General features: G+C 43.7%; 1 protein-coding gene across 5 annotated transcripts in view; it reads right to left on the bottom strand.

Annotated features, from left to right (window-relative positions):
* Positions 1–15,153: 15,153 nt before the first annotated feature.
* Positions 15,154–23,913, bottom strand: part of SORCS1 (sortilin related VPS10 domain containing receptor 1) — a 507,304-nt gene continuing 498,544 nt past the window's right edge. The window contains exons 25-27 of one of the 5 annotated variants that reach the window (XM_032312688.1): positions 20,560–20,665; positions 20,277–20,437; positions 15,154–18,490 (exon numbers count right to left, since the gene is read on the bottom strand). In XM_032312688.1, coding sequence (XP_032168579.1) covers positions 18,426–18,490; positions 20,277–20,437; positions 20,560–20,665 — 332 coding nt within the window. In that variant the 3' untranslated portion in view covers positions 15,154–18,425. Of the gene's footprint in view, positions 19,778–20,276; positions 20,438–20,559; positions 20,666–23,913 lie in introns of all 5 variants that reach the window. The other 4 variants (XM_032312689.1, XM_032312690.1, XM_032312692.1 and 1 more) reach the window with 4 other exon arrangements.

Below are 23,913 nucleotides of genomic sequence, written 5' to 3' on the forward strand. Positions count from 1 at the left end.
AGGGTATGCCACACCTTTCCACGGTGGAGTGTGTAAGTGTAAGTTACCATATCTATTTCCAAAAAGTTCAAAAGAATACTTCTTCATACCTATTCATCTTTTTAGTCCCCTCCAATGATATACTGCAACCAGCTCATACAGACTTGTGAGAACCATCTGTCAAATTTTCAGGGATTTCGTGAGTCAACTGTTAAACTATTGATAGCTTGTAATTGACTAGGATGGAAGTATTGACACCATGAAATCTGGCAAATGCTACAAATCAGGGCCTGCCCCCACCCACCCAGAGGGCCAGATGAAACCTTTTTCAGCGCAGCACAGAAGTCTTGCACTCACTACTCAACACCATACCATGTGTTTTGCCTCCCTTTCCATCCCACTTCCAACCCTCCCTTAGATATCACAGAGGACATAACTTCCAAGTACAGTGTCCCACACAGTCCTCAACTTCCTGACTTCTCAGAATGTGAGAGTGTAAGCTGATTCCACTTACCTTTCCTTCCACAATACTCTTATCTCTTGGGTCCCATGTATTCTGAACTCTTCTTGGACAGTTTCAACAGCTTGCTTTCTTCCCTCCTTCCCTTAAATGTAACTGTTTCTCGTGAGTCTGAATTTAGCCTTCTTCACTCTTTCTTTCTTGGTCAATTCATTTATTTCCTGGTTTATATTACTGCTCAACGGAGCCAATTGCCATATTCACCCCTATTTCCCAGACTCACTGATCAGTTCCATGTTAGTATTTCAATAGCCTGCTGGTAATTTGCACATGGAAGGCCCACTGATAACACAGACTCAGCCTTTCCAAAAGCAAACACATTATCTCCCATCTTTCCTCTGCTCATTCTTAGATTTTTTTATTTATCCAATAACATCATCATTAAAATAGTCCAGTCTACTACATCTGATAATCACATGTCATTTATAAATTTTAAAAAATATTTGATTATTTTTCATTCTACCTTCCTGCTTATGAAATTTACTGCATGTCTTCCTGAAATCTTCCTCCAAAATGTATCTCACATGTGTTGCCTCTAATATTTCTCTTACACACCGTGTTTGCTAGGATCTGATTGTTTGGTCCCTTTCACTACTATACTAGCTTTCTGATTTGTTTTTCTGTCCCAGATACCTGTTGGGATGAGAGGCACCAGGTGTAAGGTAGAAAATCTCTAGAAAGTTCTGATGCCAAATTATCTACATTAGTTTTAATTTGCATCCTTAAATTCTTTGCCATCTCTCTCTTCAAGAGATGGAGCCTAGTTACTTTCCCCTTGAGTGTAGGCTGGATACAGTGATTCTAATGAATGGACTAGAGCAGAAGTGCTAGCGTGTGCTTCAGAGACTAGGTCATTAGAAGTTCCAGGCTTCCTCCTCACTTGATTCTTCTAGATCATCCCCACTAAGGGAAGTCAGCCCCTCTGTCACATGGACAAGACATTTGGTAAGCCTTGTAGAGACATCCCTGTGATGGAATCTAAGGATTCCTGTGAGAGCCATGAGACTGACCTCTCTTAAGTCCTCACATGATTGTAGTCTGGCCAACAGCTTGACTGCCACCTCACAAGGAACCCAGAGTCAGAACTCCCTGGCTACCTCACTCCTGGATTCTTTAGGCCCTTTAGAATATATCATCAACCCATCCCTTAAGCTTTATATCCTAGAAAACTCATGATGGAAGTCCATGTTTCAGCCTATTTGGAAGATTACCCATTCTCTGTATAATAGGCTCTGTATATCCTATCCCATTCCTATTCCTACAGAGGGATGTAATGGCTTTGTTATGGTGATCACAGAGACTTTTAGCTGCTGCTTTTTGGATATTCTGTCTAAATACCCACTGCCTTGGCTCCTGCTTGGTCATGACACTTTGTTCCAACCTCCCAAATATGAGATTTGCTCTATTCCCAGTCTGACAGTAGGAATGACTAGCTTTTGTTTTCTTCAATAGCTGACTTCTAATTCTATGGCTCGTCTACTTAGGCTTATAATTAAATTCAATTTAGAAGCTTAGTTTTGTAGAAAGCAAAATACCCACCACACACTCCCTCTTTCTCGGAGGGTCTCCTGGCCACCTTCGCCCTGCCTGGAGGTTCAAGAAACAATAGAAAGAGAAGTGGTGAGTGTCCACCCTTCTGTATGCTTCTCACCAGAAATGGAGTAATCAGTTCCTGGAGTTGGTGATAATGACTGCACGTACCATCTGTCTAGAAACATTTCTCTCTACTCCCTTTCTTTCTCCCCTCCTTTTTCCTTGTTCTTGCTTTCAGTTTTTTAAATCCTTATTCTCTGTCTTTTCCTTCTCTCCTGCTTAAGTGGTATTCTTCATGCTTTCACCCTGTGGAAAATATGCTTGTGAAAAAAAGTTAAGATTTTTAAATTTAGTGAAAATAATACAACAGTAGTTCAGCCTTTGTGGGTCAGCAGCTTCCTTTGCAAGGATTTTTCACTTCTCCTGCCTCCTGCCTTTGGGTTCACAAGGGAGTCATCTCCAGTCCTGATGTCCACTGCCCCTTGAGCCATCTCAATTTAGTCCTATGAATGCTTTAAGGCCTATTTTTACTCAGCTCTCTCCTGAGAAGAGAATTGTCAGGCGAGCCAGCCATCTACCCATACTCTTAAGGAGAGCAGTGACTTGTCAGTACCTCTCACCTCCTGAAGTACTAGACTCTGCTAATTTTGTATTTTGAAGAGAAAAAAAATGCTATATTTGCTTCTTCCAGACTGTTACATATTTGTGTGATATTTCTTACACAATGACCAACTTTCCTATATGAAGACAAAGAGACATGAGCAATTGGAAGATCTTCTAGAGGACGAAACTGAGGCTCAGAGAAATAAATGGCTTGACCAAGGAGACCAAGAAGAGAGGAGAGTCGAAGAGACAAATAACAGTTCACCTAAATGCCATACCAGTTCAGAGTCCAGGGCAGATGATGAGTAATTTATCTTAAGTGTCATTTTGGCCCTGGTGACCAATTGTTTGGTCAAAACCAGTGCCAACTGCACTGTGAAAGTTATTTTTTAGACCTAATTAACACTGAAATCAATAGACTTTGAGTAAAGCAGATATTTCTCCGTAATGTGGATGGGCCTCATCCAATCAGTTGAAAGCACTAAGAGGAAAGAATACGCTTCCCAGACAAGAAATAAATTCTGCCTCCAGATTGCCTTATGAGTCAAGACTATAATGTCGACTCACCAGAATCTCCAGCCTGCTGATATGTCTTGCACATAGCAGACCTGCCAGCCCCCACAATCACATGAGCCAATTTCAAATCTCTTTCTCCATGTACCTATCTCATTGGTTCTGTTTCTCTGGAGAACTCTGATCAATATATGACAACACTGCATTGAAGCCATGTTCTCATCCATGACCTGAAATAACCAGATACAGGAACCTTTAGAGCATTGTGTTGCTGCCAGTGCCGCTTACCATTACTCGAGTTCCTGGCCAGCCTTTATTGAGTTCTTACAACACACCAGATTGTACACTAAATATTTTCCATAGATTGTGTTTTTAAAGCACACATGACTAATTTGAAATTGCTCTATACCTTGTACAATTGGACTTAAAGAGAAAATAAAGGAAAAGAAAAGAGAGTAGAAGAAGAGTTGAAGAAAGGAAGGAATATACAAATGCTCATGCCACACAGTCAGGAAGAGGAAGACCAAGGACAGAGTTCTAGATTAACTCCACATCCACACTGATACCAGCACACTGAATTTAGGGCCACGAATATCCATTAGTAACTTATGAGGTGAGTCTCTGATATTAAGGACTCCAAGCACACAGATAGAAAGCCAGCTTAGTAATCTTACTTACCAGCATTACTAGGCAATTCCTAAGTAGCTGGCCTTGGTGAAAATGGGTTACATCTGAACTGAAAAAATAAGGATGAACAGTCTTTACCAAAAGACAATACACAAACCTACAGATTTTCTGGTTTCTTTAGAATAATCGAAGTATAGAAGATTCACACCCCATTTAGTTTACCTATGTGGCAACTTTGGGGCATTGGGAGTTTTACCTAAGTGAGGTATTCTTATTTTCATTTTAAAATAACTGAACCTTGTCACTGTAAATGCTAAAATTTACTTTTAATAATTGTCCCTGGATTTTTCTAAAATGTACTATACTTGGCACCTCCTCTGTCCATAGAGAGGCCCTGAAAAATACAAATGCATCTTTCTGATGTAGATTACCAATATGACTATATACCTTTGTTCATCGAGACCTCTTCCAGAACTAAGTAATGATGTATTTAGGATTTTTCCTCTGAGCTAAAGAGCTCTGGATGTCTAGGATTTTATATTTTTGTCTACTTCTTATGTTTCAATTTCCTTATATTATCTGCTGGAACTGCTCACCACTGCTGTCAGTGCAATGTATGCAATGTATCTAAATCTGAAATCAGTATCTTTGCCAAGATTCTCTTTTGCAAATAGCATCATTATTCTCCAAGCTCCAAATCTGGCATTACTGTTTAACTCCTCTTTATCTCTTATTTCTCATGTTTGGCATATTGCCAAAACCTACTGGATCAACTTCCTCCTATTAATACATACCATTCTGAGGCAAGCATAAATGTTCCCTCCCTTCCCCTCCTCTACCTGTGTAAAAGGGACCATTTGGAAAGCAAAGTCATGTGCATGAAGCGAGATCTGGCCAGAGACAGGATTTAAGCTACAATCGGAGCTGACTTCCACCATCAGCAGCCCTGGGTGATGGATACAAGCCAGAAGGGAGACTACAGAAAAGAGTTACCAGGAGTTCAGTTTCTTGCTGTGAGAGACGCCAAAGCAATCAGGAGAAGGAGAAAATTGGGACATGTCAAAGTGCTTTTGAAAATCGTTGTTAGGGTTATGAATCATTTCCCCAATAATGGTCCTTGAAAGATGCAAGCAAAGGTTAGAATTGCTTTTTCAAAAATTGCTAGTTGATAACGAGGCTGTTGCTTTGGAAGTTTAGACACCTCAGAGACTATCTTGCGGTTCAGTAGTCAGGTTGATGAAGAAATGAATGAATATACAAATGCTCTATTTTTCATAGATTAGGGGCCATGTCACACCCTCAAAGCCTGGGTGTGAGGGCAGTCCTTTTTCTCACCTCTCCTGAACACTTTTCTCTTCATTCCAAGCTTCTTGGTTGTGTTCTGCATAAATGAGGGTGGCAGAAGGTATCACTGAGAAAAGAACCAAAACTAACCATGTGGGATCAGAAAGGAGGCTTAATCTCGGTGCCCGAGTCTTTGCTCTGTGGATAGCTTACTATGTACCTGTGAGAAAAGAGCCGGATCTCGATCAGATGAGGTGACTGGTTGATATTCCAACATGATACACGGCCCTTAATCAGTGCTCAAGAAATACTTAGAGAATGATTTTTTTTTTTTTTTTTAAATTTCCCTTCCAGTTCTAGAATTCTGAGTCTATGATTCTAGCAAAGCAGTTTTGGCAGACTTGACTCTTAACAGAGATATCCTCTGAGCGCTGAAAAGTTTTGAACTCAGGCTGAGTTTTCTGCCTCTGCTTCCCATGAGTGGATGGACGGCAGTCTCATTTGTAAGGCCTCTGAAATGCTGCAAAGTGGGCCACTGCAATATGCTTCATAAACCGTTCTGGCATTGCTTTTGTTTTGTTCCTAAAAACAGCCTACCACACATTCTTCCGAGAAGAGTGCGTCTGCATATACAGAGTAAACAAATGTGCTTGTTGACTAAAGAGCTTACCCTGAAAAAGAGTTGAAGGTGAGTTGGTTACATATTCACTGGCTTTATATGTTGTCCCCTGAAACCACACAGTGGTAGACTGCCGGATCAGTGCCGAAGGCAAAGGGAGACCAAGGCCATGGAGAACATGTGGGGAAAGGAAGTGCAGACAAAACCGATGTGAGTGTGGTAACAAATGGGCTCATGGACTTGGCTCTTTCTTCATGTCACTTTTTGGGAGACTGTCATAGAAGCTTAGACATGGCTAGAGAATCGATTCCCAAAGGGTTTGGAGAAAGTGGAATCCATTTTGCCCTAGAAGCAAGGCTACCAGGATTGAAGAATATAGTAGAAGTCTCCTTCTCACTTCTTCAGCCTGGGAAAAATTGTGATGCTTTTAGCTGTGGGTCCAGAGTGCTTGGGATTGGCTCTTCATGCCTGTTTTCCCTATATCCCCACTAGTCTCTTGTCACCACCATGTGGCTCAGGCCTAGGTATCAGGTCTTTGCCTCAGCTTTTTGCTTAGACTCCAGCCCCCAGCTCTGTCCTGCTAACCGCCCACTTGAAATGGAACCCAGATGCCCTGCTTTGTTCCTGCCACCCCATCCTTCAGGGTCAGACCTCGCCGACTTCCCAACCCCAGGTGCTTCTGTGGTGTCTCATTCATAGTAGACTGACCTGGTGGCCTCCTGGATCATGGCCACCACCCTGCCTTCTTGAAGAATCACTGCCTGGAATCTTCAGATGTATGTTTCACCCAACACAACCTGAAATTCATGCTTCTCTGGGTACGGCTTTCCAGAAACTGCCATTCCACTGGGTCACGCCTGTCTTAGCACTGTCCTTTCCGCCTTGCTCTCTTTGTCCTTCCCACTTACCTCTCATGATGACTAGCAGGACATCCCCAACTAACCAGTTTTGTCTTATTGACAGCAATACTGTAGGCTCCCGTCAGTTAAAAAACAAAAACAAAACCACGTTTGGTCAAGTGTGCTTGTATTAAATAACCGAGCCACAAGGCTTCACTGTGAGTTATTACAAGAGATGTCGTACTCCATGGGGGAAAGTCTTGCCCTGTTGGGAAGCTGCAGACACACGAAGATCACAGTACGGACGCTAGTCGCCAGTGAGCTAAGCCGTGCCTGTGTCTATAGTGTATTCTGGGTGACGTGTGAGCTCCTGGGTTTCAGATTTCTTAGTGTTGGTATTTGGAAAACACTCCCTTTATATCCACTTGTTTGCTGAGGTTAGTAGCAAATATCACTTCTTTCCTCCGGGAGAGCTTAGAAGGCCTATCTTCCCCGTGCACCACATCGAGTAAGGTCAAAAGGAGTAAGTCTTCATTTGTGTAACTCAGTGGCAAGGGCTGAGATGAGATTGGATGTGTGCTTTTGAAAGAATGATAACTCTTTCCTCGTGTAAACGCTTTTCCACAACCACATTTGGAGCAGGGAACTGAGTAAACGTAGAATTTCTCGTTTTAAGCTTTCTCCTCTTTATGGCTTACGTGTAGAAGGACTGGAGGGGAGGACGAGTAGAATGGAAGAAGTGGGCATGTCCTGTAGGAGTCTTGGGTTGAAATTCTGACTTTACTAGTTCATGGGCTATCACTGTGACCTTGGACATGCAACCCGAAACTTTCCAGACACAGGTTTCTGCATTATTAAATGAACGTACTACCTTAAAGCATCTGTATGTTTTAAATACTTTATCTCTTATAACACAGCAAATGTACCACACGCCCCCACCTTTTTCTCTTCTCCTTTTACATCTCATTGTCCCCTCATTACATTTTTTTTTTTTTTAAAACACCACATCCACCTGTTCCATAGCCCAACACACTTGTATGTATTGCATGAAATTAAGAGGCTAAAAAGAAGAAATGTGCATATAACACATTTGGAAATATACCTAGAATTTGGGAATAATATACTAGGCAGACCAAGAATTGATTTGCTTGTCTGCCATGTTAAAAACAAACAAACCAGTAATAGCTCCCCCCCCCACCCCTTCTAGATTTTCTGGGAACATTTTCAGATTATTTCTTTGGGAAAAATCTCATGTTAATTATTTCCCTTGTTCTTGCTGGTCTAGCAATCCATTACCTCCCCCACCCCCCACCCCCCGCCCCAAATAAAATGCACGTGAGAGATCCAATTACCAATTTATGGTCACCCTCCCTCCCTGGATGCCCGGAGATTTAATTCTGTAAATCCACCGTCTATCCAATCCCAACCAGGGGAAAAGCTGTGCAAAGCTAGAAGGAAGAACTGAATGTTTTCTGGGCATCCTTCCAGACAGCAGCTTGGCCAGGCATGTCCCTGAGGATGACTGTGTCTGCCTTGTTTTGAGCCATCTGAAATGCAGCACACTGTAGGGTACAGAAAACAGTCCTCATTGTATCGCGGAGCTTTCTTTTCTTTTATCCAGTGCACGAGAGGCTTTGATTTAGAGCAGATCCAGGAGCATTTCTAAGCTGCCCAAGCCCCAGGCCTGTCTGGTTTTTGAGTCTCGACTCACTCTTTGGGTCAGCCCCGACCACCAATTACCCAGCCCCCTACTAACCACAGCGATGAGTCTAAAACATTGTTCATCTCGTAGGAAGCACCGCACAGAAGGAAAAGCGAATGTTTTGATGTCATACGGACTGCTACTCTGTGATCACGAGTCATTTTACTTTTCTGAGCCCTCTTTTCACCAAATTTGAAAGAAGAAAATCATTCCTACTTTGGGAACTTGTGTGGATTAAATGAGACAATGACTATACAGTGTATTGCATAATGACATACACATAAAACGCTAGCTGCTTTGTGATTGTCATTAATATATTTTCCATTCACAACTTCCTTTTTCTATACTTTCACCTCATTCACATCTTTTGTTTTTATGTAACACTGAACTCTTGGGTTAGGAATTAAAATTGTGATCGTTTTTGCTCTTTGGACTTCATATATATTCACACCAGTGCTTGGACCTAGACGTTACACTATGAATTTGGTTTGCTTATACCTCTGGTTGTCAGTGTTGCCTCTGTGCCCTAACCTTGGTCAATGAGAACATCCTGCCCAGTTATTTAGTGAACACTTGGCTAAGCCAGTCCCTGTCATTTGTCGTGTGTGTGTGTGTGTGTGTGTGTGTGTGTGAAGTATTATATGCTGATGCTATTAGGAGGTACGGTTGGCACTTTCCTGTGACCAGAAGATGGCAGGGAGAGTGAACAACTGCTGGTCGAACAGTTAACAACACTACTACAGAAATTAAGTCAGGGTATCTTCCAGAAGCTTCCACATTTTTTTTTTCCTCTCTAGAAGTAACTTCTGTTCACACACAACCTTCCCAGTGCAGTTTGGATGCTGAGCACAAGTACCTAAGAGTAGGAACCATTCTTCAGAGAGCACTGGCTTGCTCTACTCAACACGCAATCTAAGAATAGCACGTTTTTGTATGTGTATGGCCCGTAACTCATTACTGTGAATTCATTATTGTGAATGTCTATGTGTGGGGGGTTATTTCCACACATACGTGCATGTATCCAAATAATATGTAAACATGTATGTATATTTACATTATATTTATACTGTAAATATTTATTGATCATGTAAATGCACATGTATGTGTGTATATATGTTATACCTATATACACACATGATTGGTAAGTTCAATAGCTTAAAAATTTTAAACATTTGAAATTTCATGAATTAAACTGTAGCTACCAGAGTAGCAAAACAGTGTTTTCATCTCAATAGGAATTTAAATTGAAAAATGAAATGAAATTTGTCTTTTTTATGTATAGAAACTATTTTTAACTTTTTAAAGGAATTTAAATGAACAATTTTGAACTTTTCTATCAACTTTACCTAGTATGTTAAACTTATTATTACTCATAATAATTACATAATAAAATAAGCAATTCTAGCATTTTAGATTAACTTCGCAGTCTATTTTTTGGGTAATTTTTCTTAAAATCACTTTTTTCTAACCATACAAGTAATGTATAATCATTTTAAAAAAATTGGGAAAATAAGCAAAAAGAAGTGAGTTTTCAAAACCTGGAATTTTATGAGTTAGAGATAAGCAGTGTTGGGGTGTCTGGGTGGTGTGGTTGGTTAAGTGTCCGGATCTTGGTTTCATCTCAGGTCACAATCTCAGGATTGCGAGACTAACCCCCACGTTGGGCTCTGCGCTCAGCATGGGGTCTGCTTAAGATTCTCTCTCCTTCTCCCCCTGCCCCTCCCACTTGTGCTTGTACTCTCTCTCTCTCTCGTGTGTTCTCTCTCCCTCTCTCTAAATAAATACATATTTAAAGAAGAGAAATAAGCAATGTTCCTATATTTCAATCTCTCAGTCTGTTCCTATATATTTTCTGTGCAAATTGTTTTCATACTTTGTAAAGTTAAATTCTACAATTCTACATCCTTCTAACATTAAGGAAAATATTCTCATGCCACTAAGTATTCAATTATTCTTTAGGAGAAGTTTTAGTGGAAGCATTCTATTTTATTGCATGAAGAGATACACACACACACACACACACACACACTCACACACACACATATTTAACTCTAATTAATTCATAAATACTGCTCATTGCATCCTTTTTCTGCACCTGCAAGCTCTATCCATGCTTCCTTTGGCAGTGAGATTTCATGATGATAACTGTTCGTACTTACATTGAAATAGCTTACTCAGGATCATCCATAAAGGGCTTTTATGATCTAGATAGTTTAAGCTTATTTTTAAATATTTCAACACTTTCCCTGTTTCACTCTTCGTGGAATAGTTTATGTATGTCTTTGTCATACTATCCTTCTTAACAAAGAGTTTTGACCACAACTTAACATTATTTGGGCCAAAGATGTATTTCTAAACATGAGTTGTTGAGGTTGATCGAAACTGAATGATGCTCTGAGTTCTGGGCAAGCAGACAGGCTGCTGGTCCCCCAGCCCCAGTGCTCAGGCGCGTGGCGGTGCTAATGAGGATAGGCGCTCTGTTCTTACCTTTTCCCTCTGAGGTCAAGTTAGACTCTTCCTCCTATTAGTATATCCAAATTATTTTTAAACTAACATCTGAATTACTGTTCTGCGGTAAAACTTTTTTGAAGGTGTACATTTATTCCAAAAGGATTGATACATTAGAGAATTCGAAGAGAATGCAAATTTTGTGTGTATGTGTGATTCTGCCAATAAAAATATTAAGTGAAGAGACAAAACTATACTCTACTGGATTCCGCTATGTACCCTGCACAACACACACACACACACACACACACACACACCCTCCACCATCTACCAGCTACCTCCCTTTGCCTCACGTGACCCAGGCCATACCATCCGCTCGGTGTTACAACTTTGTTGGGTTTCATGTAATTCTCCTTATTCACAATAACTCACTTCACAGTGACTTATGGCACAACTCACTTCACGATGCGCACATGCTATGAGGACTCTAATACCCACTTTCGTAAGCCAACATTGGGTTTTTTCCAAGGTGCTTTATCTGTGTATTTCTTAACCTTTTAACACCACAGAAGTGTGTTACCATTTTTATTAGGTTTTGCTATGGTCTGAACGTTAGTGTCTCCTCCCAAACTCTTCTGTCCAAAACCTCATGCCCAAAGTAACGGTATTTAGGAGTGGGGCCCTTGGGAGGTGATGACAGCTTTTACTGAAAATACACCGGAGAGCTCCCTTGCTCTTTCTACCCTGTGAGGACGCAGTGAGGAGATGCCACATATGAGAGGAAAACAGGTCCTCTGAATCTGGTGGCATCTTGATCTCAGACTTTCAAGCCTCCAGAATCATAAGAAATAAATTCCCGCTATTTTTAAGCCACCCAGTCTCTCCTACTGTGTTATAAGAGCAGAATGGACTAGGACGGGTTTGTATCTCTTTTTAACATGTCGCTGACTCATTACCCATGAAGGTGGCACATGAGAAAGTTCTGTGTGTTATGTCCTGGTCCCATTTCTTTCCCTAAGCCTCGCATTTTTATTGTGCTTTTCTGCATCGTGAGGTGATTTTTCAGGAGCACATATGCCACATAACATATATAATTCTCTGGGGAAATTTCACCAACGTGACCATTGTGAAAATAATTTTTCTTTAAGCTCAGAAGCATTTCTAACGGCTGTGCTGAGGTCCAAAATTGTTTGTTTTCTGTTTGATGATCTGAGACTGATGCGGAACAAGTTCGTTGCTTTTCAGCTTTCAGATCTCAGAGAAGCTGGGGACCAACCCCTCCTCTCCCATCCCAATCCCCCGTCACTATGCTTTCTGCTGTGTTTTATTTTTACTTATCAAAATTGTCTTATGTGTATGATGGCATTAGATCTGTTACCCTACATTTTATTGTTTGTTCATTGTTCCTATTAGAATATACGCTCATAAAGGCAGATAGCTTATCTGCCTTGCTCTCGATTGTATTATCAACATCTAAAGAAGTCTGTAACACATAAGATTAACACAGATTTGTATTTTGTCAACCAAAGATTCCTTTTCTGATGTTTAACATGAAAACTATGACACCTATTTATAGCACATGTCCATCTAGAATTATTTTGGGATTTTTCCCTACTATGAAAGCATCAGCAAAATACTATTAACTTCTAAGAAATAGGTGAACTGATAATAATTCCAAAGCAAAACTTAGGCCTTGGTTTTTCACACTATTTTCTAACCATTTTTTCCCCCTAAACTACAACTATTTCTCTGAAGTTAATATCTAAGAATAGGCCCCTGAAAACAGTGGCTTGAGGTAAGAGAGAGGAAGGGCAAGGATGTGTGGGTGCTTGACAAGCATCAGTTGAACATAAAATCAGGGGTGCTGGCTGGGTAAGGAGAGTCAGAGGAGGGCAACTCAGAGATCTTTGCTTACCACACAAAGCTGAAAAGCCAGGGCTGAGTTTCAGCAAACATTTATCTAGTGCCCCCTAATGGCAATGTCCAGTGCTAGAGGCTGAAGGAGTGAAATGAAAAATTTTAAAAAAAGATCCTTTCCTACAGGAGTGTAGAATTCTGTGAGCAAGATGTAAAAAGTGGCACAGGTGAACAGATTTCTGATTTAAATAGGTGTTGTTGAATGAAAAAATGCTCAACATCATTAGTCATCAGGGAAATTCAAATCAAAACTACATTGAGATACCACTTTATACCAGTTAGAATGGCAAAAACTGAGAAGACAAGAAACAACAAACGTTGGAGAGGTTGTGGAGAAAGGAGAACCTTCTTACACTGTTGGTGGGAACACAAGCTGGTAGAGCCACTTTGGAAAATAGTATGGAGGTTCCTCAAATAGTTCAAAACAGAGCTATTCTATGACCTGGCAATTGCACTACTGGGTATTTACTCCAAAGATACAGAAGTAGTGAAAAGAAGAACCACATGTACCCCAATGTTCATAGCAGCAATGTCCACAATAGCCAAACTGTGGAAGGAGCCAAGATGCCCTTCAACAGCCGAATGGATGAAGAACATGTGGTCCATACATACAATGGAATATTACTCAGCCGTCAGAAAGGATGAACACCCAACATTTTCATCAACATAGGTGGAACTGGTGGAGATTAAGCTGAGTGAAATAAGTCAAGCAGAGGAAAAAAAAAATGTCATGTGGTTTCATTTATTTGTGAAACATAGGGAATAGCATGGAGGACATTAGGAGAAGGAAGGGAAAAATGAAGTGGGGGAAATCGGAGGGGGAGACGAAACACGAGAGATTATGGACTCCAGGAAACAAACTGAGGGTTTCAGAGGGGAGGCATGTGGAGGGAGGGGTTAGCCCAGTGATGGGTATTAAGGAGGGCACAGACTGCACAGAGCACTGTAACACTATGTAAACGATGAATCATGGAACACTACATCAAAAACTAATGATGTACTGCATGGTGACTAATATAACATCATCATAATAATAACTAGGTGTTGTTGGAAGTGAAACAAGTGAAAGAATGCCACAGGGAAAGGAGCACCTACTATTTAAATATTTCCTTCGGACTGGGGGAGAATGTGGATTTCATGTGCACTAAACCTGCAAGGGTAGCTGTGCCAGTCCCCTGCCTGTGTTCTCTCCAGTCTATTCCCCACTGGCTTGTGGGTGGGCTTGGTCAGTGGGGAGCTTCCTCTGCAGGTGGGAGGGTCACAGCAAGGAAACAGCAAGCTCCCTCTCTCCCTCTCCTTTGCTTGGGCAGCATGGCTGGCTACGGCCATGGCTCCTCTGTGGTTCCAGAAAGCGCCAGCCACGTCCTCCATGATTTCAGTGTCCAGCTGGTGGTGCTGGTCCCGGGCTGCGGAATCCCTGGGTCCTTCCAGCCCAGCCCGGGGAAGGCAGAGGCTTCCTACTGATGCTCATCCTGGCGTTGTGTCACCTCCCCCTACTTGGCATCTTGGCTCTTCAGTTACTCAAGCAAAAAATTCCCTGTGTAAAATCTCTGTTTGAAGTCTCCACGGATGATTTTTGTTGGACTGCCTGCACCCTCGGTGAGAGAAGAGAGAAACTACCGAGGGGGAAGCACAGCAGAGGTTCTGGCCGGGCAAAGAACAACAAAGGGTCAGGTAGAAGATTAACCCTGTGGGAAAGGAGAGGTTCAAGGCCACCTAAAAACAGGGATTCTCAGACATGGGGCGACTATGCTGTTGAGGCAACGCCATTCTGAGCCTGTTGGGTCTCTGGAAAGCTGAGGAAAGTTCTCTTTCTATACAAATACAAGGGCAAAATGTTGCCCAAGGAGAGATGTCACCTATGTAGGCAAGCCACAAGGCTGGAGGATTTGGGATCCAGTGCATTGAATTTAAATCAGCTGGATGGGGCTCTCGGGAATGACTCACCGACTCAGAATACCAAAGCCGGAAGTTGTCTTCTTCCTTCAGATTATATGCATGAGGACACTAAAGCTCTTGTATGGGAAAGTGCTTCGTTCAAGGTCACACAGCTGGCATAGCTGGAAGGAGAGATCCACTCTCCTAATTTCAGGGTCAGAGCCTTTATTATGCTATCCCTAGTGTTTTTCCCATGGCCCGAGGTTTCAGCTCATTACATCACAGGCAGCTTTGCTCCTTCCATAACTAAAAGATTCTAAACAAATTTGAATGGGTTAGTCACATAGTAGTAATTTCTAATTTTGAACTAAACATAATAAGCATGTGACTCATTCCAAAGTAACCAGTTTGGAGGGTTTTTAAGTAGAATAAGGTAATTTAATAAAGCAACAGACATTATAGAGTCAAATAAAATGCAGGTTGAATTCGGGTTAATAGAATAGATTTTCCTTTGTGAGTTAAAAAAAAAAAAGCACGCAAACAAAAATAATCCTTTGAGACTGTGGTATTTGCTATATTCTTACACAACTAGCCTTTATAAAATCCTACAGTTGTATCACTTCTGCATGAAGACAGAACGCCATGGTTTGGTTTGAGATAAAATAAACTCCTCGAGGCCAAGACTTTAGAGACATTATCTGTTTAATAAATATGATTGTAAAAGCAATAAACAAGAGCAAGTATACATTACACTACATAGTATTTAACAAAAAAATACATCAAAAAAGTCATTTTAAAATTAGAAGTAGTTCCGATACTATAAGAAAACTTTCTTTTTTTTTTTTTTTTCTTTAAATTGGCTTCCTATAAAAATAAGTTGGCAAATGAGGGATTTCAATGCTCAGTTGGAATCCTGGAAAACACAGAACAGTTGCCAAACTGCCCATCGCTCTCAAAGTTGCTGTTTGGAACTTGTGGGAAAAAAAAGCAAAGCAAACCTCTGCATTTTGGACCGTGAATCCAATTAGGAATAAGGCAAAGGAGAAAATGTTGGTTGGGTAGTTCAGGGAAGAGCGTGCACAGTTTGCCTTCTGGGATTTTTGGAAAATGTTGTAATATCAGATTTCTAGCTTGCCCTGAATCTTCCCTTCCACATGCATCCCTCCCCACTCACTCCTCTGGCCTGAAGCCCACCAAACTCCTCATTGTGTTTGCACCTGCTGTTCACGAGTCGGTAGGCACTTGGGTCCCTCCCATTTGTAGGCTCTCATCACTGCCTTCTCTTTGGGATTGAGCTGGAGTGGCCGAGTGTGGTGGTTCCCAAAGTTCTGTGGACATCACTGTCACCTGAAAAAGCTGGTAAAGATAGACTGCTGGGCCCTACCCCCTATAGTTTCTGATTCAGTAGGTCTGCAGTCAGGAGACCCCAGATTTTCATTTCTAGGAAGTCTGAGGGGATGCTGATACTGTTCAGTCCAGATACCACGCTTTGAGAACCACAGCGCTAGATCGTAAGAACAATGAGGTCCCCTTGCCTCACTCTTCTCCTACAAGTGGAAGGGAGCTTTGAGGAGAGGCACCTGAGGGTCCCGGAGATGCTGAACAGGAGAGCTGGCCATCTGTGATCACTTTCCAAAATGCCAGGCATCTCACGTCTACCTCCATTTTTAATTAGGACTCACACATCCATTTTTCCTTCTGTCTTCTCATGTATTCTTCCATGTATCCCTTCAACAAAGTCATTTTTTTAATACCTACTCTAGGCAAGGCACTGTGCGAGACTAAGAGGGTTATTCCCTTTTTCATAATTTTCCAATTAAAATTAATTGAACGGCAACTCTGAGGACTCCCTGTGCTGTTTTGAGTGAGCTTCTTTTGGTTTCCAAACATTTTGTCTTCCAGATTAAACTGGGAAGGCTCCAACTGAAGCAGATCGATGAGGATGTTTCCTATGGGATAGGAAGCCTGGCAGGTGGGGGATCAATTGAGTTCTACAAACAGATGGCCGCCTCAGGCATAATCCATTTCCCAGATTCATCCTGGCCATCTTCAACCACAAAAACTTCCAAATGATTCACTTCTGATTGCAGCTTTGCTACTCTTGCCCTGCCTAAGTTACATGAAGGCAGGGATCGCCAGGATCTTTGGGACCCCCAGGATCACCAGGACCCTGTTATCGACTGTGACTGGCCTGGGAACTTGGCCACAGAGGAGGCTGCTCTCTCTGGGTGGTTTTCAAAACTGCTTTCTCCCGTATTTTAGAGTAGGCTTTGCCTAATTCTTAATCCTTCAAGGCCGCCTGCTTGACACACATTTGTTTCTTTCTTACTCTGGGTCTTCTTTCATTATTGACCTGGGCAAATGGGGATTGATTGTTCATGCTCTGAGCCAATCTGCCTTAGTTAGACATCTACCTCCTCCCCTTTCGGCTTGCTAATTTTTCCTTTGCCAATAATAGGATACTCAGAGATCAGAGAGCATAACTGGGAAATGTCTGGAATCATTCTACATCATCAAAATCTTATCCTAATGTAAGACAAGACCCCCGTATATTCTCAGACTTTTTGACATTCTTAAATATTCAATCCATTAACCTGCTTCTTCTTCTGGTTAAAATCAGTTTTATTTTACAAATATTTTTACTGTACTGTGAGAGAACAAAAACTGGGTAACAGCAACCATTACAGAAGGTAATTGCCCTGCCACACAGGAACGCATTCGAAACATTTCTCACAAGAATATTCTGGAATCCGCACACGAGATTTTTGCTAAGGTGTGAGAATACCACTACGCATCTGTATGCTTTTTCCAGTGTATGTGGCCAGGTTTGAATTGCTTTGGATACACCAACTCTTTCACACACTTTGCGTGTTTCCAGGTGGGAAAAGGCAAGGCTATTTGGAAGAGGCAGGTTCTACAGGAAACTAAGGATACAGGGAGCCGAACCCTGCAGGGCAGGATGTATTGGGTCAGTGTGTAGAGGTGTAGGGAAGCTGGCATGCTGACAGATCTGAAACGTGTGTGTGGCGGGGACAAGGCCGGCAGAGGCTAGGCCAGTATTTAGGAAACACGGAGGTTAATGTCCAGAATCCAATACCATGTTTGGGAAGAAAAAGTAAGGGGAGTTGAAAGACAACTTGGAGACTGGAAGGAAGAGGTACAAAGACACCAACAGATGATGACCCTACGGGAATAGCAAACAAATGGGGAGGCCAGACGCTGGGGAGCTGGGATGCTCTTTTCTATATAAGTTGGGGGGCAGGAACAGGAAAGCTACAAGGGAAAGCCTTTGTGATGGGAAGGGGTGGACAGGAAACAGAGACCCACTTCTGACATGCTTGCCCCCGCAGCCGGCTTTCCCTACTCTGCCTGCGTACGTGGAACTTGACCTCGCTCCTTCATCCCTGTGGCCGCTCAGAATGCAAAACACAAGCAGCCTGGTGGCCACTGCTGGCCCCCCGGAGCTACCAGAGATAACTTAGAAAAGAAACTGGCAATGAGGCAAGTGGGACAGAGAAACAGCTCAGGGTTTCACACTCCTGTGCATGTCGTTGTGTCTTATGAAAGGGGCTGGGGCGGCTAATCCCCCCATCAGCCTCTAGGGCTAAAATTGGTGTTAAATCTAGGGCCAAGAATATTTCCAAAAACACATGCAGATTTCCTTGGCCTCTATATGTTATGAATTTTCTACAAACACGACCGATCAGAAAAAAGAGAGAGAAGAGGAAAGGGGAGGGGAGTGTTTTTCCATTAAAATAGAGCACCTGTACACTGCCCCTCCAAGCATGTTCTCAAGGTATTGTCCACATGCACAGGCTTAAAGCTAAAAACCCTTGTTGTCTGTGTCTGAAGAATTAAAAAGTCCCGATGCAGTGAGTGTTTGTCTGTCTGTCTGTTTGTTTGGATTTTGATTGTTTTTATTTTATTTGTTTGTTTGTTTTTGTTTTTACTGGCGTCCTCCATTCAAACATTTACATAGGTAGGGATTTCTTTTGTGCTTTGATTCTCAGCAACTATGGAAATACTTCCTGGCAAAATAGGAAACAGAACAACAAAGGAAAGAAAAAAAACATAGAGTTAGTGGTCATGAAGGATGGTGTACTTGACAAGAGCGAAATTCTTTCCTGATCAGCAGGTCGCCTGTATCCTTGGGGGGTTTTCCTTAAATTGCAAATTGTGCCCCAGCAGATCCCCGCTTTGGCGTTGGAGGTGGAGTGGCGTGTCTTGCTCTTTGCAATCGGAGAGATGAGTCACCAGGTTGAGTAGAAGGGGAGGGAGGGGAGGGTAAAGCTACTCTCCTAAGAGAAAACGTGTAACACTTACTCATTTAATGACACTGACAATGGAAAGGTGTCAGAGACTGTGCAACGAGCTACGGGATTCTCCTGGTGAAGGAGGCTTTGCTACTTTAATACAGTCAACAGCGCCGGGCTTCATACCCCGTGGAAATGGGAAAACCAAATGACCCACAAAAATGCACTTAGAAGCTTTAGAAGTAAATAGACAGGGTGAATGCTTCTCTGGACTTGAAGACAGAAAAGACTTTTTCTTTTGAACCTAAAGCAATTACACATTTATCACCCTGTCTCCCCAAATAAAAGCCAGCACATTGTGAACGCCGGACCCCAGATAGGGTTCCAGCTGGTATTATTATGTCTGAGATAAGCCAGGCCCTGCACTGAAATTTCACCCAGCACCATCACAGAACTCTCCCACATCTGCTTAAAGAGAGGGCTGTTTCTCCATTTAGGTGCTCCTTTCCTGTTCCAAGTCACTGATGAGAAATCTCAGGGAGCACCCTTCTAGAAGGTTTGGTATTCTGACATTAGAGTGAAGCACAGACAGTTATGTAGGAATGTATCCGCCTCGTTCCACAATGCAGGATTCGAGGGGGCAACAGGACAGCTTCAAGCCCTGACACCACCAGACAGGATGTAACAGGGCCAGCCATGGGTCACAGTGGCGGCCCCAGGGGTCTGTCTAACTCCCTGGAAATTTTCCTCTGCCATAGACAGTAGGGTTTAGCGATCACGCCTGGGACTCTGGACCTAGCTGTTGGATTCCCAGCTTACTTTGCAGGCATAGAGAGAGAGCGAGAGCTCTACTGATATATGATAAGGTCCACTGTAAGACTTCTGCCAGGGACAGGTGAACAGGAGGGAGAAATGTGCCCGTCGGCCCTGTAACAGGTTAACTCCCCAGGGGTCTCTCTCAGGAAACCTCACTCCTGGGGTGTTCTGCAAACTTTCTGCCTCTTGGCCTCAACATTCTTAGGTTCCATGTTTCAGGGCTCGGGGGCAGTTTTTAGACTCCTGCTAATAAAAAAAAATCCCAGGGTAATCAGCTTGGCCCTCCTCTATTCTCTCTCCTGGTGTCGCTTGTCTACAAGCATTCTGAAACAATTTGCCCTCCAAAGAGTTGTCTTGAGGCCAGGTGGGTCTGGCCTACCCTGTCCGGCCTTCCACATCACCAGATCTAGCCTCTGAGGCTTCCTTCTTGCACATTGTTAGAGTCAACACTCTGCTCTTTGACCATGAACATTTTGAAGCCCCGTATTTTAGAGCAAGAGATTTTGCAAGAGGAAGCATAAAGTCACGAGAGAGGAAAAAAAAAAACAAAACACTACATAGGAGCAAGAAGGCTTTTTCCCCCCCCTCATTCCAGTTGAAGGAAGCAGGGAAAGAGACATCTTAGCTGTTTCTCTCAGGAATGTTAGAGCAGGAGAGAGTGGTTACGTCAAGCCAGAAAGGGGTTAGACAGTCAGCGGTTGGACTGCCCAGGCCGAGCAGCTGACGGCTCCTGGGAATCATTTACCTATGAGCTGGCATTCCACCTTCTCATCTAGCAGTTGGCCAGGCCTCCTTAGTTCAGTCTGAGGGATATGGGCCCTGCTTTCAGGGTGACTGACCCGACTGACCATCTCTCGTTCTTTCTCATTCTGCATCTGGGCATAAACATTAATCCCCGGGATCTTCCTAAAACATTAACAGACAGCATCATTGCTATGCACGGGAGACGTACATCATGGCAACACGTGCTTGCGAGCCTGTCGGGGAGAGGGGAGGGGGAGGGGCGACAAGGACAGAGGGCCTCATACCTTTTAAACTTGTAGATGACAAACACGGCCAGCCCCACGAACACCACCGACAGCAGCATCAGCATGGCGGATCCACTGTGGGTCGGGGTGAGGTCCACCAGCGGGGCTAGGGGAGAACACAAGGCATGGTCATGGGCAGGGCACGCCTGACGCCGTGAGGTGCTGATGCTCTTCACGCAGAGGCAAGTGAGTCCCAGGAAACCCCGTGGGGCCTACGCACAGGTGCGTGTCACGTGGCTGACATGGGGGTGGGGTGGGAGGGGGCATCTGAGTCTTGGCACCTTAATAGGTAATGGGACGTATCTCGTGGGGTTTGTGTGAGGACCGTGTGAACACACTGACAACCGTGCTGGACGCGTATTAAGTCTCCCCTAGGGGTCAGCCTTTCCTACGACGGCTGCTGCTCTTCTTTTGAATCAATATTTAAAACACTATGATTATGACATTTTCCTCTACTCTGAGTGCGAGCCTCTCTCACGCGGAGCAATGCACATCCCCCCGAAGGAGCAACGGGAATATCGTGATGAATGATCTGCTGTCTCTCACTCCGGTCCCTGCGACTGTCACGTGAGACGAAGGACCGGAGGGTACGAGCACGCTGATCTTTCCGGCACACAGAAAACCGATGGCTAAGGGAGGATTTCACAGGAGTTGTCACCGTGGTGCAGGTGGAGGGGTGCGCGACCTCATGTTGTCTCCACGGCTTCCCGAAGCCCTGACAGCAGCCCGCGCCAGGAGCACCAGCCTCTCAGAAGCACGGACGTCTCCTCTTTGCAGCCATAAAAGAGCCTCCTCCCTGGGGCGCCTGGGTGGCTCAGTGGGTTAAAGCCTCTGCCTTCGGCTCAGGTCATGATCCCAGAGTCCTGGGATCCAGCCCCACATCGGACTCTCTGCTTGGCAGGGAGCCTGCTTCCACCTCTCTCTCTGCCTACCTCTGCCTACTTGTGATCTCTCTCTCTGTGTCAAATAAATAAATAAAATATTAAAAAAAAAAAAAAAAGATCCTCCTCCCTGCTAGACCACAGCTCTCGGGAGCATCTCTCCACCCCCAAATCCTCCTCAATCTTAGGGTCAAATCTGCCTTGCTTTAAGGACTTTGTATGCCATTAATTTGCACCCTCTCAAAAAATGGACATGTTGGGGCACCTGGGTAGCTCAGTGGGTTAAAGCCTCTGCCTTCGGCTCAGGTCACGATCCCGGGGTCCTGGGATTGAGCCCCGCATCGAGCTCTTTGCTCGGCAGGGAGCCTGCTTCCCTTCCTCTCTCTCTCTCTCTGCCTGCTTCTCTGCCCACTTGTTTTCTCTGTCAAATAAAATAAAATCTTAAAAAAAAAAAATGGACATGTTGCAAAAACAGCATCGCTCAAGCATGAAAGACAAGCCACACGTACACCTTAGGAGGCCTGGGCACTGAACTTTACCTTCCCCCACTTAAGAAAGTCTGATACTCAGGAAGGTTGGTGACTTTCAAGCACCATTTTCTGTGGCTTTTCTCTGTCAGGAGCCAAGAAGGCAACGTTCTGGTCACCTGGGTGTGAGAGTTCGAGAAGAGTGGCCTGTATGCTGATGGACCCCAACAGGACTCGAGGCCGCTTCTGCTCTGTCTAGTCAGGCTACGTTCTATTACGTTCTATGGTGAGACTATGTTCCAGACACTCTAGGAAACTGGAGTGCACGTTCCAGACGTCAAACAGTTTTGCTGGGGAACTGGTCAAACCCTGTTGCTCAGAAAACAGGTTTAGTTGTTTTAGTAGCATCAGCTTTTAGGAAGCAGGAATGTTAGGCAACCCCTGTGATCTCTCTCTCCTACGTCAAGCAGCGCTTATGCTGAGCGGGGCGGTGGGTGAGTCTGGGAGAGAGGAGGCCGCAGGACATACCCAACGCACACGTGCTTCCAGGTCGAAATGAGAAAACCAAAGTGTCTTCCATTTACTAAGGCAAACACAGTGGCATCAGCAAAGGAGTCCAGAAATACTTCAGAACGGACACTGCAACTGACAGGATGTCACTGGGGAGGAGGGCACCTTCCATTTTTCACAGGGATTTTTGCAGCTGACTTCCACAAATGGAAGGCAGGGCTGTGGCCTCCGCCGGACGGATGAGAACTGTGAGGCTCTCACTGGTTCATGTCCTTCCAGAGGACTCGCAACGAGGAAGCAGAAGAAGGAAGACTTGAACCCGAGTCCTACCACGAACACTCATGGAGCTAATTTCAGTGGAAAATACCGGAAATTTAAAAACGTATTTCTGAGAGTGGGGATTAGGGCTAAAACTATAGTGCGAGAAGTAAATTAAGTGATCCAAGTTAAAAAATGATCAAGTCTTAAAAGGAATAGTTAGAATCATAAAGCATGCACACTCACACTGGGGTGACACATGGGTGTACACACCTACGCTGTATGCGTACACACACATGGTGCAGGTGCATAGAGAAACATACCCAGCACCTGGCTTCAACAAACATCAACCCACAGACAATATTGTATTCTTTATATCCCCATCCAGTCCTCACAACCACAACCCTCTGTATTCTGAAGCCAATCTTAGCCATCCTGTAATTCCATCTGTAACTCTAAAAGATAAGGTCCTTCTCTCTCTGGACGTTAGCACAATACTCTTATCACACGCAAGGAAATAAAAATCGGAAGACATTCTAATGCAAACTGTTAGCTTGGCGGGGAACAAATACAGGTTCAGGGAGGGGCCTGTTTAGGAGGGCTAGAGGCAGGTTAGCTTTACTAGCTAAACTTGTAATTCCTGTGGCACACTCCTTGGGGATAAGCGGAGATCAGGGCTATGGAGTAACCAGGAGGGATACTAGCCTGCTTGAAAGGGTTGACATTTGAAATAAGTGGAAAAGTAAAGAGAGGAAATTGCTTTGTCCAGGCTCTTGCTAAAAGAGAAAGCAAACACACACACACACACACACTCACACACACACACTCACACTATTCCCCTTTTCTTCCCTTCCTCATCCTTTTTCTCCACATCACAAGTTTCTATCTTCAATTCTAAATCATTCCTACTTAAAGCATCATTCGTATACAAGCAGCGTCGGCACTGGTAAGTAATTAGCACAGTATTTTGGAAAAATGAGCTTCTGTGTTCTGAGATCTAAAGCGCGGCTGTCTGCTCCCCCTTCTCTGCATCGCTTTGTCTCTGAGGGCTCAGGCAGCCGGCAGCAGGAGGAGCAGGGTCAGACAGGACATCACTGCCCTGTGGGTTCCACGGGGCTGCTTGCTGACCTGCCCCTGAATGTAAATGGGCCTATTACTGCTGCACACACCACAGCTGCATTATCTTGGTGTGTTTGGGTGTATTCTGCTGAGGAATGGAAAGGGGTGATAAATGGGCT

Source organism: Mustela erminea, chromosome 14, assembly GCF_009829155.1.
Source record: "Mustela erminea isolate mMusErm1 chromosome 14, mMusErm1.Pri, whole genome shotgun sequence".
NCBI classification, from domain to species: Eukaryota; Metazoa; Chordata; class Mammalia; order Carnivora; family Mustelidae; genus Mustela; species Mustela erminea.